The 18,294-nt window shown below is 37.8% G+C and overlaps 1 protein-coding gene across 1 annotated transcript; it reads left to right on the forward strand.

Annotated features, from left to right (window-relative positions):
• Positions 1-5,110: 5,110 nt before the first annotated feature.
• Positions 5,111-17,008, forward strand: LOC141647315 (cation/calcium exchanger 5). The gene is made up of 2 exons (XM_074455444.1): positions 5,111-6,181; positions 15,565-17,008. The coding sequence occupies exons 1-2, from the start codon at positions 5,366-5,368 to the stop codon at positions 16,327-16,329; spliced, it is 1,581 nt and encodes a 526-aa protein (XP_074311545.1). The 5' UTR covers positions 5,111-5,365; the 3' UTR covers positions 16,330-17,008.
• The last annotated feature ends 1,286 nt before the right edge of the window (positions 17,009-18,294 follow it).

Consider the following 18,294-nt stretch of genomic DNA (forward strand, 5'->3'; position numbering starts at 1 on the left):
CTCAAGGCACATGGGGTATTAGTGAGTACTAGCTTGGGGTCATTAGACATGTGTGACATTATGAGTAATGGTCAAATGGGGAAAATGCTTATCAAAGTGGAAAATGATGAATTGATTTCTGTGACAATTAAGACGGATCCGGAGGGTGGGTCGTCTAGTCAAGTGAATACGGGTAGTATGCGGGAAGTTCTTCAAGCTGTGGCTGAGTTGAGTGCTTGGATTAAGCACGATGCTCATCAAAAGGATTTGGCGATCTCGGCCCTTGCCTCCACCGTGGACCTCATTCGTGGAGAAGTGGACATTATATCCACTCTTGTCTCAACAAAGGAACATGGTGATGATGCTCCATTGGATGATGATCCCTTGGGTAGTGGCTCGGATGGTGAACAAGATTCCTCCCCTTAGCCTATCCCTTCTATTTTCGGCCCCCTTGACTTTGTCCTTGCCTTTTTCTTTTTGTCCCACCTTGTTGTGCCCTCCTAAGACTATTTTTCTTTACTTGTTATTTTGATGCTTGGTGGTGTATTTTAAACTTTATTTAGCCGTGGTGAACTATGGTGAACTTATGTTTAATCTGTATGTTTATGTTGACTTTGTTACCTTGTCACGCTTATATGTGTCTTTTTGTGTTTTCTTGTGGTTATTTGCACTCTAATGCCTTTGACATCCCTATCCGTTTGATGATGTCAAGAGGGGGAAAAGGTAAACTCATGCTCTTAATCTCTTTGCATTTTGATTAACTAATGTCTTGCCTAACCTTCTTAACTTTAAATCTTGTTTTGGGGCAATGTAAATTGTCATGGCTAGTTTGATTTTAGCTCTTGCCTTAGGTAAGGTAATATTGTCCCTTCTCTCATGTGATCTTGCTTGTTTAAAATCTTGAATTAAGGTGTTTACATTGCTTATACATTCGTTTGGGGCTTGTCATCATCAAAGGGGGAATTTGTTGGGTTCCTTATATTGATGATAACATGCCCATTTGATTTGTGTTATCTTAGTTTATCTTTTCAGGATTAATGATTTAATCAAGCATGGATTAAGAAGTGTTGAAGTTGTTAATCATCCCATTGTATTGAGTCTTAGTGTCATCTAATGTACAAGTGAGAAAGTAGAGTATCTTAGAGTAATAGAAACAGTCAAGACGACTGTTACTTTCATTAGTAAACAGCTGCTTGGATTGTTGCCACAATTCGTAACACTTGAAACCTTTTTATCTTTCGAAAATCTTTCACGTGTCTCTTATTTTTTCAAAGATAAACTTCAGATTTTTATTAGGAGTTGGCCTTCAATAAAGAGTGGTTTGAATAATTATTAATTTCAAAATATTTCCTCTTTATGCAAATTTGACCCTTTGGTCCTTTAGAAAACAAGAAATGCTTTTTGCCATTTTAGTGTTAACTTGTCATCATGTGACTTGTCTTTTCTCTCTTTGTTTTCTGAATTTGCATGAGCTTTTAAGGATATCTTTCAAACACTTTTTCTCTATTCTTGCCTTTGCAAAAGAACCTTCTTTGGTGAAAGTTTTGAGTGGTTGCTAAAGCTCTTCACATGTGTGGTCTTTGACCCTTCAAAACCCTAGCAACCTCCTCACTCTTTCTCTCTATAAAAGGCGAGCCATCTCCTTCATAAAATCTCAAGACTTCTTTCTGAAATTAATTTCAAGTTTGCAAAATTGTTTTTTCAAAGCTTTAAAACCGTGTGTCCTTTGCAAATCTTCTAAGAGTCTTCAAGTTGTTACAGTCGTGGCTACTGTTACTTTAACATACTAAACTCTCTTGCTTAAGAATTGTTGATCTTGTAAAAGTTGTCCATCTCTATTCTTTGCTAAGAATATGTTAGTGGAAACTTGATCCTATAACATTCTAAGTGTGTTAGTAGAGTTTAGGACGGAGTAGTCTTTAACTCTTGGCAACCGGAGTAGGTTGCGAGTTGGCTTGTCATAAGAACGGAGTAGTTCTTGGACTCGCTTTACAACCAGAGTAGGTTGGTGTCTTTTATTGTACGGGTCTTTTAGTAGTCGGAGTAGATCGCTAAAAGAATTCAATAAAAAGTAGATTGGACGTAGGCACTTGAGTTTCTTGCTGAACCAATTCAAAAATCTCGTGTTCATTTACCTTACTTTATTTCCGCTGCTCTTTTATTTTTGTTTGTCTTGCTTTGCTTACATTTCAAGTAATAGATTCATCATATCTTGTCACATTTGGTCCGCAATCTGTATTCCATAAACCGAGACAAATAGATACTGATCCGAACAGTTGTTACTTTCATACTTCAGCAGGCATTCATTTTAGTACTCGTGTAATCTCGCAATATTACTCGAAGTATTCTCTCTTCTCTTGTGTTCTCTTAACTCACTTTAATTAATAAAGTTGTAGTTAAATTTTAAATAGTACCTAATTCACCCTCTCTCCCTCTTAGGTACTTGAATCCATAAACTCAACAATTTTCTAAATAGAGATTATTGGTGGTTGCTATGGTTATTGGCGGCTTTGAAGGAGAAATTATTCAACAAGCGATTATTTACATTGGGACTGAATCGATATTATAGTCAAGAACAACTTAGAATGTTTCTTGCTTCTAGTTAAGGTTTGTGGTATTAGAAAAACTAAAATGGAGATTATGCACTTATATTATGTTATTGTTGGTGATTGTATTGGTGCTACTACAAACGATTTCTATGTTGTTGGTGATAGTAGTATTAGTATAATACTAGAGAAACTAAGTTGGAGATTATTTTTTTGTCTTCCGGAGTTCGATTCTACGCCGGTCTTGACAGGATCTGGGCATAGAGATTTGATGGTGATGATGGAGGTGTGAAAATGGTGGGTTAGTTGAGCTGGAGGGTGATTACACAGGGTAAAGGGAGTGACTAATGTGTACTTGACTTGGTATTGTAAGTAACATTTTCATATGGCTCGTTTTAAGAAGACAAGATATAAAGGTTGGACTATTTTGAGATTAATGATATGTGAGATTATTATAGGAAGACGAGTGAAAGGTGAGATAATTCCCGTCAATTCATTCTTATTATTTTAGTTTAATTTTCTATTAGGGTAGGTTCACAAAATCCCCCTTAAACTAAAAGAATAAGAAATCTGTAATTTTTTTCCGCCTAACTTAGGTGCTATTTGGCCAAGCTTTAGGAGTGCTTTTGTAACTGAAAAAGTAGTAGTTAAGCCAAACACCCTAAATTATGGAGTTTTTAAACTACTTTTAAAAAGACAGATTCTGATAATTGACCCCCAAAAGTAGAAGTAGGTATTTTCTACTTCTACTTTTCACATAAAGTGCCAAAAATCATTACTCTTTTTTTTATGAAATCATTATTCTTTATATATTTTGGTCCTACACTTTTTCTCTTCTATGTACAATATTTGCTTCTAACCTCTTACATACACCGTCAAAGTACCAGAATATGTAAAATTATAATTTTGATTTGCTTCTACCCTCTCACAATATTTGTTGGCATAATTTTAGCTTGGCAAGGGTGTGTAAAATTATAAATTGAAGGGTAATTATATAGTTTCACTATAATTGTCGAGTGATTAAATACATTTTTTAAACGTTTATTTTTATTCAAATGATGAATATACAAATAAAATGGTTAATGGAGAAAGCAAAAAAAGAAAAAGTTCGATGAGAGTATTTAGGCAAAACATATAGGAAATATCACTTTTACAAAAGTATGGCCAAACAACCAAATTTTTTTTCCCAAAAGTAGCATGTGAATAAACTTCTTCTAAAAAGGAAAAGCTATTTTACACAAGCAAGGCCAAATGGCACCTTAATGCTGCAAATTTAATGTGTATATCATCTCACTATAGGATGAAAATATGTGGGCCCAAACACCGAAGGAAAATACAAAATAGAATCTCATCAAGTATTGAAATAATATTTGCCATAATTTATTTTTCGATCCTACTTTAAAATATGAAAATTTGTGTGCCATCCCTTATATCTACTAAAAAAATAGGTGAATCTAGAGATTTTCCCGCTCAAATTAATGTCCTACAAATTGGGCTTAACATTTTTTGATATTTTATATAGTTGGGTTTTTTCATATACTCTGCAAGTCTTATGTGTCAACCTTCGTGGCTTCGTACATAAATTTATTCTACCAATTATTTTAGACTACTATACATTTTACATATTCTATCATATACTTTCAAGTTTCAACTACTATATATTTTGCTAATATTCATTTATTATCAATTTTATTTAACCATAAATGTATCTAATATTTAAGAAATATAGACTAAAACATCAAATTTAACAAGTCAATGTAAATTTTACCTCATAATACAACACGAAAATAGAAATTAATGTAATTTTCACTTCTTAATGCTATCATTAATAATAATTGTAGACTATAATATTAAATTTAAACTTTAATTGCTAAAATTTTTTCTACATATTTACAATCTAAAAAAACCGTGCATTTGCACGGGATCAAAACGCATATCTTATCTAATTGTATTACAAATGTCATTATTTCACGTTTATATTGCGCCTTTAGTAGATGAAGTATAATGATATAACAACAATATTTTTTAAAATAAAGTTAATAATAAAACTTCAATAAAATTGACAATCTTATTAGGAGTAAAAGTTTTAAACCTTCTCTTTTCTACCTCTTCTTTTATATCTCTATCTAAAAAACCGCGCGAGCGCGGGATCTATACTAGTATCTATATTGAGAGTATAAAAATATGAATATTTGAATATTTTATATCTTAATAATGTGTTATATGGATAAAAAAAACATTAAATAAAAAGTAATAAAATCAGGTGATGGATTGATGGATGACAAATGAAATTTCTTCATCCAACCTATCCGTCATCCATTTAAGTCGGGTTTTCATCCATATTTTAGGATCGAGTGAATCGGATTTTCGAACGGATGCGGGTGAAATTGACATCCCTATATAGGTGACGATTTATCCCGAATCCAAGAAACCTAATTGACATGTAAATTCAATCGATCATGTTTTTTTGGACATGTAAGTTCAACTCATTTTAATTCAATTCAGCTTTATTCAATTTAATTCAACTCATTTCTTCCATTCCAACTCTTTTCGTTGGAAAAAACAAGTCTCTTAAATGAACTAGTGATTTTTTCTTGACTCCCTTAGTTAAAAGTTGAAACAAAGGATAGTCGGTGGATGCTAATTGAGTAATTGGTTATCATCCATCAATCATCATGCATTCTTGATTCTTGAATGCCAAAACCTCACTCAATCACTCTACACTTAACAATGGAGAATCAACCTCAACAATATCAACAAAACCCTAAATAACCCAATCAACCAATCATTCGATAAACCAATCATCATCAAACAACAACAAAATCCCCAAATTAAATGGCATGGCAGTTAATCTCAATCTCAAAATCAAACCCAAATCAATCACAATCATAACCCTAATCATTCTAACCCTAATCTTCTTCGCCCTCCCCCAAAAAACCCCATCAAATCACCAACACAATCACCACACCAGATTCCTCCTCACAAACCCACCACCATCATGCAATTCTTCAAGCTCCAACAATGGCGGACTCCTCAATTACACATACATTCACACTTGCATCTTCAAATCTACTCGTATTTTCTCCCTCCCATTCTTAACCCTAACCATAATTTTTCAATTCTACCTTCTAATTAAAACTGCCCAAATTCACTTTTCCCCAGTTGTATCCACCCTTTGTACAAACCTCGAGCTTTCGCCATCAATGGGGGCAGTGACATTGCTTGCGCTCGGCAATGGCGCACCTGATGTGTTCGCTTCGATTGCGGCGATGGGGTCTGGAAACCCTAGAACTGGATTTGGGGCAATTTTGTCAGCTGGTGGGTTTGTTTCTGGGTTAGTTGTTGGATTTGTTGCGATTTACGCCGCGCCGTTTTGGGTTGATCCGGCGTCGTTTATTAGGGATGTGTTGTTTTATCTTGTAGCTGCGTTTTTTCTGTTTTATGTGTATTTGAGTGGGGAGTTGTGGTTTTGGCAGGCTGTTGGATTTGTTGGGTTTTATTTGTTTTTTGTTGGGTTTGTGTTTTGGATGGATTTGGGTAGTGGGGTGAGGAAAAGTTTGGATTTTGAAGCTAATAAGGGTGTGGTTGAGGTTGATTTTGAAGTCGGGAATCGGGTTGATGCGAAAAAAGGGAGGTTTTGTAGAGGTTTTGACAAGGTATGTAGATAGATATAAGTTATGCATTGATTCTTGAACTTTGTCTTCTTGATCATTAATTTTTTATTTGAATTATTGTTAAGTTGATTTGTGTTACATATGAATCTTGTCGTACCTTTTTGAAGTTGGATACATTGCTTTGTAATTAGTGTTGCATTGGCTCTTTATTTGAAAAAGATGGTGTAATGATGAGTAGAGGCAAATTGGTTTTTTCAAGCTTTAAATAGAGTTTGATTACACTACTTGATTAAGATAAGCATATCTATATTGAGGTAGCTAATGTCTAATGAGTCTAACAACCTTGAGTGATATGTGCTTTCTTGGTTTAGCAATCGACGTCCCCTTTGGGTTGCAAATCAGTATCAGCTTGTTTTGGGTGCATATCTCGGATTCTTGGGTAACATTCATTATTACTCAAAATATGTTGATATTATAAGCCTAGCCTTTATGCTGCATGTAAAACTTAACTTTATGAATCTACCTATGCCCCGGGTGTGATGTACTCACAAGGTAGCAGACGGTGACACCCCTGTCAAAGGTAAAATTTGTTGTGATCTTCACTGGTAAATGAAGCAAGCATCAGGCTATATTAGTGGCCTTTCTGTAATTACATAATCATCAGTCATCAGAATGTATTGATAGATACTCCCTTTGTCCAGTTTGCGTTTGGACCAGAGTTGTAGGTGGATCAAAAGTAGTGGGGTCTTAAGTACATATTTCCCTTATTACTCCTTAACTTAGCCTCAATCTAGATCTCCTACCTTTTTTTCCCCATCCCATACGGCCATACCAACTTTATTAGCCTACCCCACCCTCCCCAACCCATTACTACACCTCTGCGCTACGAGTCGCGATCCACCCTCACTACCATATCCTGACACTCTGACAGTCAACTTGCCACTTGCGATTAATGCCTGACATCCCTCCTGCCTGTCCCGCCACTCCTACTTTCACACGAATTGTTTCATTGTACATTTGTGTTATGTTGCTTGAAAATCTAGGTCATTCTCGACATTGATTTGTTGAATCCTTTGCCTTTAGGTAATTGTTGCCAGAACCCTAGGTAATTGATGGCGGGGGGATGGAACTAATGGTGGGGCAAGGGTTTTTGGAACAAGGGTCTAAGTCATCTAACTATAACTTACCTCTGGGAAATGTAAACCATTCTATGGAATATCCCGAAAGAAATACATAAATAGTGGGTTGCCCATAATCCTCTTGAGTAATCCGAGCGTACTGGGTCGAAGACGCACGACTTTATAAGCTGAGATTTTGGAAGATTTTTGACTGTAAGAGAATCCGGGCGTCTTGGAATATAATCCGCCCGTCTCTGCAAATCCGTCCGTCCTGGACAGAAGACACCCGTCTTCTCTGCTGAGGAAAACAAGAAAAATTTCCTGGACTGAAATCCGTCCGTCCCGTATCAAGCAAATCCGAGCGTCTTCTTCTGAATCCGCCCGTCTTTAGGCGAGTTTTATACAACCCAGAAAGAGCAGAATCCGCACGGATTGCCCCTGCAGTTCGAAAATTTCGGTCTTTATAAAATCCCTCCCACCTTCCTTCATTCATTCATTCATAAACACTACCCACAACATCAAAACCCTCATCCTCTCCATCACAAAAACAAAATCCCTCAACAACATTCACCAAAATCAAATCAAATCATCCTTCTAACAACAAATCAATCACTCCTTCTTCAATAAAAATCAAAACCAAGCACAAAATCTTCAACCTTTGGGTCGATTTTTGAATTCATAAAGGCAAAGCCTTTCACCTTTAAATCGATTTGGGTATACTACAAATTGAAGATTTTTCATTCTTTTCTTGGTTAGTTCATCAATGGCAAGGACTAAGGGAGCAACAAAAGCAACTAAGACACCAAAGGCTAAGGCACTCTCACAAAGGCAAAAGGCTCTTCAAACAAAGAAAGCATTGGCTATGGTGGTAGCAACACCAAACTTGGAAGTGCAACAACAACAACAACCTTCTATGGGAGCAACAACACCTTCTACTCCGGAAATTGATCAACTTTTGCATTATCCGGAGGTAACTTTTATTTCCGAAACCCATAGAAATACCTTTGCCAAGTTTACTAGGAAGTCATTTCAATCCACCAAATTTATATGTGAAGATACCTTAGAAAAATTGGGTGTTCTTGAGCAAACTAGAGCCTTTTTCAAAGCCATGGGGTTAGAGAAATTGTTTGAATCAAAAGAGTTGACATACCCTTCTCTTACCTTGGAATTTTTGAGTTCTTTGAAAGTCACCAAAGTTGAGAGTAGGGAGAATCTCGAGTTTCGTCTAGCTAATGTTAGTAGACGCATTTCCTTTAGGGAATTGAGTGAAATTTTGGGTCTTAGTGATGAACCGCGTTATTTTAAGAATTATGGAAAGTATGACCCCGACCCTCTTTGGGAGGCAATTTCCGGGAGGAAATTTGAGGACTTTCATGCGAGTCGTGCTCTTTTAGTCCACCATCCGGGCATAAGAGTATGGCACAAGGTCATGGGAAACACCATAATTGCAAGGAAAGATACCAACCATTTCACCAAACTTGATTTTATTCTCCTTGAATCGGCTTTGAACATTGGAAGAGTACACACCAAGCCTTACAATTCTTTGAGGCTCTTGGTAGATAGATGGCTCAACATTGATTGTGGGAAGAAGGGCACTACCGTTATTGTCAATGGCGGCTTAGTCACTATCCTAGCTAAGTACTTTGATCCTAACTTCAATAAGGATAACAAGTACAAAGCAAAGGAGGGTGGTCATCTTGTTAATTTGCATACTATGATAGACAAGTACAAGTGGGTTGCCCATAATCCTCTTACACTAAGTATGGATGGCTCACTAGTGAAGCTAGATCGTTCACTTTGCCCTCAAAGATTTGCCGTCTAAGCGTCCACAGGACCAATTATCTACTTCCCCTTTCTAAAGAGGCCGAGTATATTATTCAACAACAAAAGGGTGATCTTGAAACTCCCTCCTCTTCCATTGTCATACCACCTTACCCCTTTGAGTATCAAGAGTTCAAGCCGGAAGGAGTTGAAGCTAGAAATGATTATGTGACTCTTCTCATGCAAGCAATGCACAAGCAAGCCTTTGAGGACCGGAAAAATGCTTACTTGGCTGAATATCCACCCCTCCTACACTTAGCTAGGCAAGGACTACTTGATCCATCTTGTCCTTTGCCTAGTTGGGCGGATAGAGATGTCCTATTTCCGGGTGCATCTAGGGTCGTTTCGGATGACAATGAGGTTGTTGGTAATGATGAAGAAGTTGATGATAACATTGATGAGGAAGCAAGTGAAGAAGGAGAAATGGATGATGAGCAAGATGAAGAAGCAAATGAAGAGGGAAGTGGCAATGTGACCACTTCTATTGAGGAAAGTGATGATGATATGATGGAAGATTAGCAAGCCTTGGAGGCTCCTACCCTCTCATGGTTTGTCTATTTCTCTCTTTGTTTTAATTATAATTTTGATCATTGTTGGAGTAGTCCTAGAACCATAGAGGACTCACACCTCGGTACCATTGAGGTGTTCTCATTTTATTGTTCCCATTTTCAAAATCCAAAATGACAAATTAGTTTCATGCATTGCATAGTGTGTGCATGAACTACACCCATTCTTGGACATTAGCAATAGTGTCTCACTCGGTTTGGGGAAGTTAATGCATACACAACGGGAGGTAATTTAAATTATCCTCTCCGTCATAACAAAAACCATGCATCATGTAGTGTAGCTTAATATAGATTGCATTTAGTGTAGAAATCATGCATCATCTTGAAATCACCTTGGATGATAATGAGAGCACTTGCATTGAATGTGGTGATTTTGACTATTTGGAGGATGAGTTGAGTGAATTGCCAACCAACTACCCATTTCATGTTCCTTCCGTCCATTTTTCTTATGATTTTTGTCATAATATTCTTGACATGCTTGTTCGGTCTTTTACTTGGGCATTATTTCATTGCATAATCTTGTGTTGCTATGCATGCCTATTCATGTCCCACTCCCAAGAATTTGACCGACTTCTACGTGCTTTGGGTGCTAGTGATAATTTTCTATGAAATTGTTAATTGATAGTCCTTGGTTTGATGGAGTTCCTCAATAACCATTAATTTGTATATATGCATTTAGTGTAGTTTTGCATTCATTTAATTGCATGAGAGATGAAAGGGAGGGATCTCATATTTTTAATTGAGTTTTTGAAGGAAATTCATAAAAATGAGAAGATGAAAAATGTCAAGAAATGAAGAAAATGGAAAAATTGGGCTTACGAGTAAGTGTGTTATCAAGGGAAAGGTGTTGGGCCATAATTTCAAAAAAAGACACCCATCCCGAGATAAATCCGGGCGGGTTGAAGGCCAAGAAAAGAAGAAAAATTCCCTGACCAAGAATCCGAGCGGATTTTAAGAAATACGCCCTTCTTTGCTGTCAACCCGAGCGGGTTGAAACTATCTGGAGCGGGTTCCCAGCCAACCCGAGCGGGTTCATTCTGTCCCGAGCGGGTCCACCCTCCGATTGCTGAAATTTTCACGAATCACGGGCGAATAATACTACCCCACCCGTGTTGACCTTTGACTCGTGAATGCATTGATTTTCGGCTATAAAATTCACTCTACACTCAAGCTCACCTACCATCTTCATCTTCTACCTTCAAACTCAACCTCAACTCACAAAACTCACCCAAATAACCATAAAATCCAACCAAATCACCATCTAATTACTCTAAAAATCATTCTAAACCATTTCTACACAATAAAAACCAACTTTCCAACCTTCTATTTGCTCAAAATCACCCATTTTCATCATTTCAAAATTTGGAGCTCCAAAAATCCGTGAGCAACAATTGATTTTCGGGTTTGATTTTTGCCTTCTAGCTTCACTACATTGCTTTTAGTGTTCTAGTAAGGCATTTTCAAGGTTGTTTGGCTCTTATTTGTGAAGATTTGTGGCATTCTTGGGTAGTGATACTTGGTAGATTTCAAGACTACAACAATGAATTTTTGGGGCAAGAGTAAGGCTACTACTTCTAAGGGATCAAAAAGAAGAAAAGGAAGCAATTCTAATGCTCCATAGGAGTACCAAATGCAAGAAGAGGAGTTAGTGCGGAGATTGAGCAACTTGATGATTTCCGGAGGTAGTATTCATCAAAAATGAGCATAGGAGGCGATTTTGAAACTACTTGGTAAGGAGTTCGAACCCACTCGTTTCATTTGTCGTCAAACTTTGGATAAACTTGGTATTGAAGGACGAACCGAGTCCTTATTTAGAGAAATGGGTCTTGAGACTTTATTTAATATGCATGAGGAAACATACCTTAGCCTCACCGTGGAATTCTTGTCTAGTCTCAAAGTATTTGAAGGAGAGACATATGGGGTGTCTTTGGAATTTAGGTTGTGTAATGAGACCCATCAAATGCATTTGGGTACCTTTGGTGAAATCTTTGGGCTTGCGATACCCGAGACCGACCTTAAAAAGCCCGTGGGGTTCACGGAGTCACATTTGTGGAGAGCAATCACCGGGTTTGGAATTAGAGGGTTTTAAGAGGTGTCATGCCTTTTGCATTCATCACCCGGTTATTAGGATGTGGCATCAATTTATAGCGGGGACTATTCACGGTAGAAGTGACACGGGATGTGTGAGTCAACTTGACATGACTTTTCTTGAGTCATATTTGAATGTCCAAGGTTTGCCAAAGTACAACTTTAATCCCGCTCTTGAATTACTTGTCCGATTTCGAAATCTATCAAGGGGATGACCTCCCAAATCGGCCATCCTAGTCACAAGACCACCCATCACAATTCCCTTTGATTTTGTCGCACCCCTTGATAGATTTCGAAATCGGACAAGTAATTCAAGAGCGGGATTAAAGTTGTACTTTGGCAAACCTTGGACATTCAAATATGACTCAAGAAAAGTCATGTCAAGTTGACTCACACATCCCGTGTCACTTCTACCGGAATAGTCATTAACATAAAGAGGAGATTGGAAAGATCATACCATGCGGTCTTCATGTTCCTCATGTCTCGGATGTGGCGTAGTCAATCAATGTGAATAAGGATGAACAAACACAATATATACATGACTACACTACAAAGGAAATGAACTTGTTTTTGGATTTTTAAATTTTTCAAATTTTTATGGGTTTTGTTTTTATGAAATTAAAAGACATATTTTTGGGATTTTTCAAAAATTTTCAATTTTTATCATTTTTTGGAATATAAATTCCCATCCCCCACTTTATTTTGGACATTGTCCTCAATGTACATGTAGGAGTAGGAATAAAAAGGAAATACATGTTTTTGGAATTTTGATTTTATGGAAATTGAAGTACAAATGCAATGATATGGTATGAATGAATGCATGCGCTAACTAAATGCAATTCTATATGACATATATAACAAGTGAATGCAATCTAAACTATACTATATGATGCATGTTCTCTATTAAGCTATGGTCACCTATGATCAAACCTCCCCAAACCGATTTAAACACTATTTCTAGTGTAGAAATGAATAGGTTTGGCCATTAGTGACTATGCATGAATTCTAGTCTATATGCAACTAACTACATGGATCATGTGGGATAAATACAATGCAAACTAATCTAATCATGTAAGGTATAATACAATGCAAACTATACATGAGAAATAGGGAAATAAAGGTCTCACAATCACGATCTCAATCAAAGCCTCTATCATTAAGGCTATCATCATCTTCATTACTTTTTTCTTCTTCTTCCTCTCTTCCTCTTTGGTCATCTTCATTCAAGCCTTGGTTTGGGAACACAAGGTGCGGTTGCACCCAAGAAGGCCTAGGACCATTAGGATCCCAAGGTGCGGTTGCACCCAAGAAGGCCTAGGACCATTAGGATCAATAAACCCTTGTTGTGCCATATGATAATATTGAGGATAGAGGGCCAAATAGTTGTCTTCTTGCCCTCGGTGCATCCTAACATCCATGTTGCTTATCATACCCATCAATATATCCATGGCCGATGGCGGGCTACTCGGGCGAGGGGGAGAAGGTGAAAAGGGTCGGTAGACATGGGGGTATGGAGGTATCTCCGCATATGAGGGCCGAACATCACGAAGGAATGGTGGAAATCCAAGGCTTGGACCTTGGGACGGTGGTGGTGCATGGGAAGGAGTAGAAGGTGCCTCCTTACGTCTCCTAGGTGGTGGAACCCTAATCCTCTCAATGGGGAGGAGGTAGCTCGGCATGGGTGCAAGGTAACTCGACCTAGGTGTGATAGGAGGAAGGTCCCAACAAGGAAGGGTGAATGTAGTGCTTCCCTTGGTGTACCAATCAATACCTCCCAAATCATTATGTTTGCACCATTTGTGATGCCTAAAGATGACCCTCTCATTAAGTAAAGTATCTCCGGGTAGAGGCTCATATCTCCCATCATCATTAAACCCGGACATAAAACATCGGCCATCCTAGTCACAAGACCACCCATCACAATTCCCTTTGATTTTGTCGCACCCCTTGATAGATTTCGAAATCGGACAAGTAATTCAAGAGCGGGATTAAAGTTGTACTTTGGCAAACCTTGGACATTCAAATATGACTCAAGAAAAGTCATGTCAAGTTGACTCACACATCCCGTGTCACTTCTACCGTGAATAGTCCCCGCTATAAATTGATGCCACATCCTAATAATCGGGTGATGAATGCAAAAGGCATGACACCTCTTAAAACCCTCTAATTCCAACCCGGTGATTGCTCTCCACAAATGTGACTCCGTGAACCCCACGGGCTTTTCAAGGTCGGTCTCGGGTATCGCAAGCCCAAAGATTTCACCAAAGGTACCCAAATGCATTTGATGGGTCTCATTACACAACCTAAATTCCAAAGACACCCCATATGTCTCTCCTTCAAATACTTTGAGACTAGACAAGAATTCCAAGGTGAGGCTAAGGTATGTTTCCTCATGCATATTAAATAAAGTCTCAAGACCCATTTCTCTAAGTAAGGACTCGGTTCGTCCTTCAATACCAAGTTTATCCAAAGTTTGACGACAAATGAAACGAGTGGGTTCGAACTCCTTACCAAGTAGTTTCAAAAATCGCCTCCTATGCTCATTTTTGATGAATACTACCTCCGGGAAATCATCAAGTTGCTCAATCTCCGGCACTAACTCCTCTTCTTGCATTTGGTACTCCGGTGGAGCATTAGAATTGCTTCCTTTTCTTCTTTTTGATCCCTTAGAAGTAGTAGCCTTACTCTTGCCCCAAAAATTCATTGTTGTAGTCTTGAAATCTACCAAGTATCACTACCCAAGAATGCCACAAATCTTCACAAATAAGAGCCAAACAACCTTGAAAATGCCTTACTAGAACACTAAAAACAATGTAGTGAAGCTAGAAGGCAAAAATCAAACCCGAAAATCAATTGTTACTCAAGGATTATAATTTTGCTTATAATGAGAACTAAATTTGATATGGGGTCAAGTATTTGGCAGGATAATGTTTTTTGCGTGAATGGGGTATTGTTGCGCTTAAAGCTTCTGAATATAAATCATGGTTTCATAGTATGCGGTAGATATTTTACTGCATTCAACTTAGCAGCGGCCCCCATAGGGTTGTGGTCTTGTGGGTATTCTAATGATATTGGTGATCAGAGAGCTTCTTATTGTATCACCTGACAGCTCTACAGCTGATATTCTTATAAGTTGTAGGTTAGAGAATGTTCTGCCTGTGGGATTGCACTGATGTTATTGGTTTGCTATATTAGGTTAAAAGTTCTATGTAACGCTATGTTGCATATGGTTGATCAAGGGGTGAGCTTAGCATCATATGTTTATTTGTTCTGCAATCAATTCCTAATTTCTGTTTTTCGGATTTAGATTATCTTGTTCCAAGTAGTTTTAACTTGTCGTCTTTAGTGATGTTCGCATTAAAATCATGTGGAGAACCGGGAGTCTTATTCATGGTGGGAACTAGCGAATGAAATAGAGGTTGCTTACTTGCTTATCATCTTGATGAGTTTTCTTGCCTGTGAGAAGCATTTAAGATGTCAACGGAGTTGAGTACTAGAGAAATTGGAGAATAGTCATCAGCTTGGAATTTGGAGGGGTTGAGAGTTGCTGCATTTTGGAAAGCTGAAAAGTTGAGTCCTTGTCTGGTTTAGGAGACCAATTAATTTAAGTTTCATGGAGTAGGTTTGAGAACCGTGTTAATGTCCTGAAGCATTCAGACTGTATTACTTGATTACCTGGTATAATCTTTTAGCATCTCCATTATACAGAGTTATTTTTAATGACTCAGAAATTCCATGTGGTAATTTCGTTCTGATTGCATTTGTGAACCCTTTGTCGGAATCAGCTATCCTCTTTCAGAAAATGACACCTTTCTTTGTTTGCTATGATCAGATCTCGAAGATATGGGAGACTCCAGTCTCTATCCTACTAAAACTGACAATCCCTCAGTCAGTACCATCTGAATGGAGCCGATTCTACCAGTCGGCGAACATTGCTCTTTGCCCTTTGGCACTTCTCTACTCTTGCAGATCATTTATGCCAATGAATCATCCTCTTGTGTTCTTATTACCCCAAGTTCATCTTCCTCTATGGTTGGTGGTTATATGTTCAACCTCCTCTCTGGCAATACTCCACTACATTGTCGAGAAGGAACCTCCCAAAACCGAGCAAATCGCGGTTGTGCTGGTGGCATTTGTGATGAGTGTCTTTTGGATATCTAATGTGGCCGGAGAACTTCTCAACTGTCTCGCAACCCTTGGGACACTTCTCAACCTGCCACCAGCTCTTCTTGGGCTGACTGTGTTGGCATGGGGGAATTCAGTGGGTGACTTGGTTGCTGATGTGGCAGTCGCTAGAGCGGGCCAGCCTGCATTAGCCATGGCAGGATGTTTTGCCGGACCCATGTTTAACATGCTGGTTGGCCTCGGGATGGCCCTAGTGATACAGACTGCCAGAGTCTATCCCGAACCATATGTACTCCATTTTCACGTCAGCATCGTGGTTGCATTTGTTTTCTTGTTTATGAGCTTGATGGGGTCACTTTTGGTCATAACTTGGTCAAGATTCCGAGTACCAAGGTTCTGGGGATTCTGCCTTGTTGGCCTCTACGTGTTGTTTGTCGCTTTGAGCTTGATCATTGCCAAGTTCTCGACGTAAAATCAGCTGGTTTTTTCATGGTTGATCTCCTGACTCCTGATTCCTGACCCACCAATGATGTCCACATAAGCGATTTACTATTCCAACCCGCTTATGCCAGTGTACACCTGAATCTCTACAAGGAACTGCTAATTGGAATCAGACACTCACAAAGTTAACACATGCAATCTGAGATGTGATATGCCAGTCAATATTCAGAAGTTACTACTGCAAAATATGATTCCAAAATAGGAATGTTTATCTACCACTGCTTTTTAGTGTAACCTCAGATAACAGTGTACAGAATCAAATCTTATTCTCTGATGCACGTGATGCATGGGCTAGTCACGTGATGCACGGGCTTACAAGTATTTCTAACCATTGATTGCACATTTAAAGATCCCTGCTGCAAAGTATTCGAATCACTGAGGAAGCATTACCAGTCCTGACACTGTGGACAATCTTAATGATACTTGCTTTCAGGTTCTGGTGAACAGGTAATTAGATTAGTTGTTGATACTCGGGTCTATGGACGATGAGTTATAGGTTCAAATCGTTCATCCCTTTGTAATTGTAGTGGCATTGTGGACTATAATAATGTTGTACAATGCAGAAGATTAATACCAAGTAGTTCTCTTATGTCTCTACTCTAAATGTTTTAGATTGAGTTTACTGAATACAATAACTTAAGTTTGAGTCATTGAGTATCTTTCCATCGGAAGTCTTCTATGATCGTCTTAAGCTTACAATATAGTCTCTAGTGTTTTCATTCTTTTGTAGAGAGTATTTTAATAAAGCCGAAACGACTTATTAATTGAGAGAGTATTAATTAAATGAATCATTTATCATATACTCTGATGAGATTTTGTTTTTAAATTCAAAAGACGTGTCAGACTGAAAGTACATCGAGACTAATCACATATATCATCTTTTAATTATTTAACCATATGATCATGTCTTGACCCTCACTGTTGTCGGTAGATATTGACAATGATGAGGATGAGCTAAATTTTGATGTTGACTGCTGGTTATAGAATGAATCTGGGTGCATATATATACACTCCCAAAATATACTGGAACACTAATTTTATGTGTAATAGACAAACATTTTATGTCATCCCAATTGCTTGTTTAATTTTATAAGGGTATTCTTGTTTATTGTACATAAAATTAGTGTCCAAGTATATTTTGGGAGTGTCTATATGTGTACCTGAATCCTCCCATTGTGTGGTTGATCCTTGTTCTCAAGCATTTTAACTATATTTTGCTAATGATTATGCCTTTAAGATTATGTTATACTCCTTTTGTCCCGGTTATTTGTCTGATTGACTTATTCATATTTATTACTGTGTGACAGAAAAAGGCGAAAAAAGATAGAGAAGAGAAACTCCATAACAATCCTCAATGAGTAATACACTACTAACGTATGAGGGCAAATTGTTCTCCATGCCACCACTTTTATACTTGATTGACTTTTATTACCAAAGTATAGTAACCCTCGATCAAACAAGCCCTATAAAAATAAAAATGTGGTATGAAGATGAATCAATCTAGTGAAAATATGAAAGATGACTTAATCATTTGACAAAGATTGATGACCTAATTTATTACCTTTAAAACTACTTTAAAGACAAAAATAAAATCATCAAAAAAGTAATAGTAGAATAAGACTTGAACAGAAAAATCACAACATTAAAAAATCATCAACCTTTGAGTCTTGGCATATTCTCCCTTGCTCCCTTTGCTATAGGTAAAGACTAAAGAGTGTGTTATCAAGGCATGGAAAAATTACATTGAGAATTAGTGTCGTTGACGAGAAATTTAGTGATAAAAAGATGAGAATGTTTTAGTGTCAATAAAATCACCCACGAACATGGTGTAAAGATATTTTTACAAAGAATTTTGTTCCGAGTGTAATTCCAGAGCAGTTATTTGTCACCACCCGTGCTTGTAGAATGACGTCTCTTGTTAACTCCTCCTTGCGGT

The sequence above is a fragment of the Silene latifolia genome, chromosome 3, assembly GCF_048544455.1.
Source record: "Silene latifolia isolate original U9 population chromosome 3, ASM4854445v1, whole genome shotgun sequence".
Classification (NCBI taxonomy): domain Eukaryota; kingdom Viridiplantae; phylum Streptophyta; class Magnoliopsida; order Caryophyllales; family Caryophyllaceae; genus Silene; species Silene latifolia.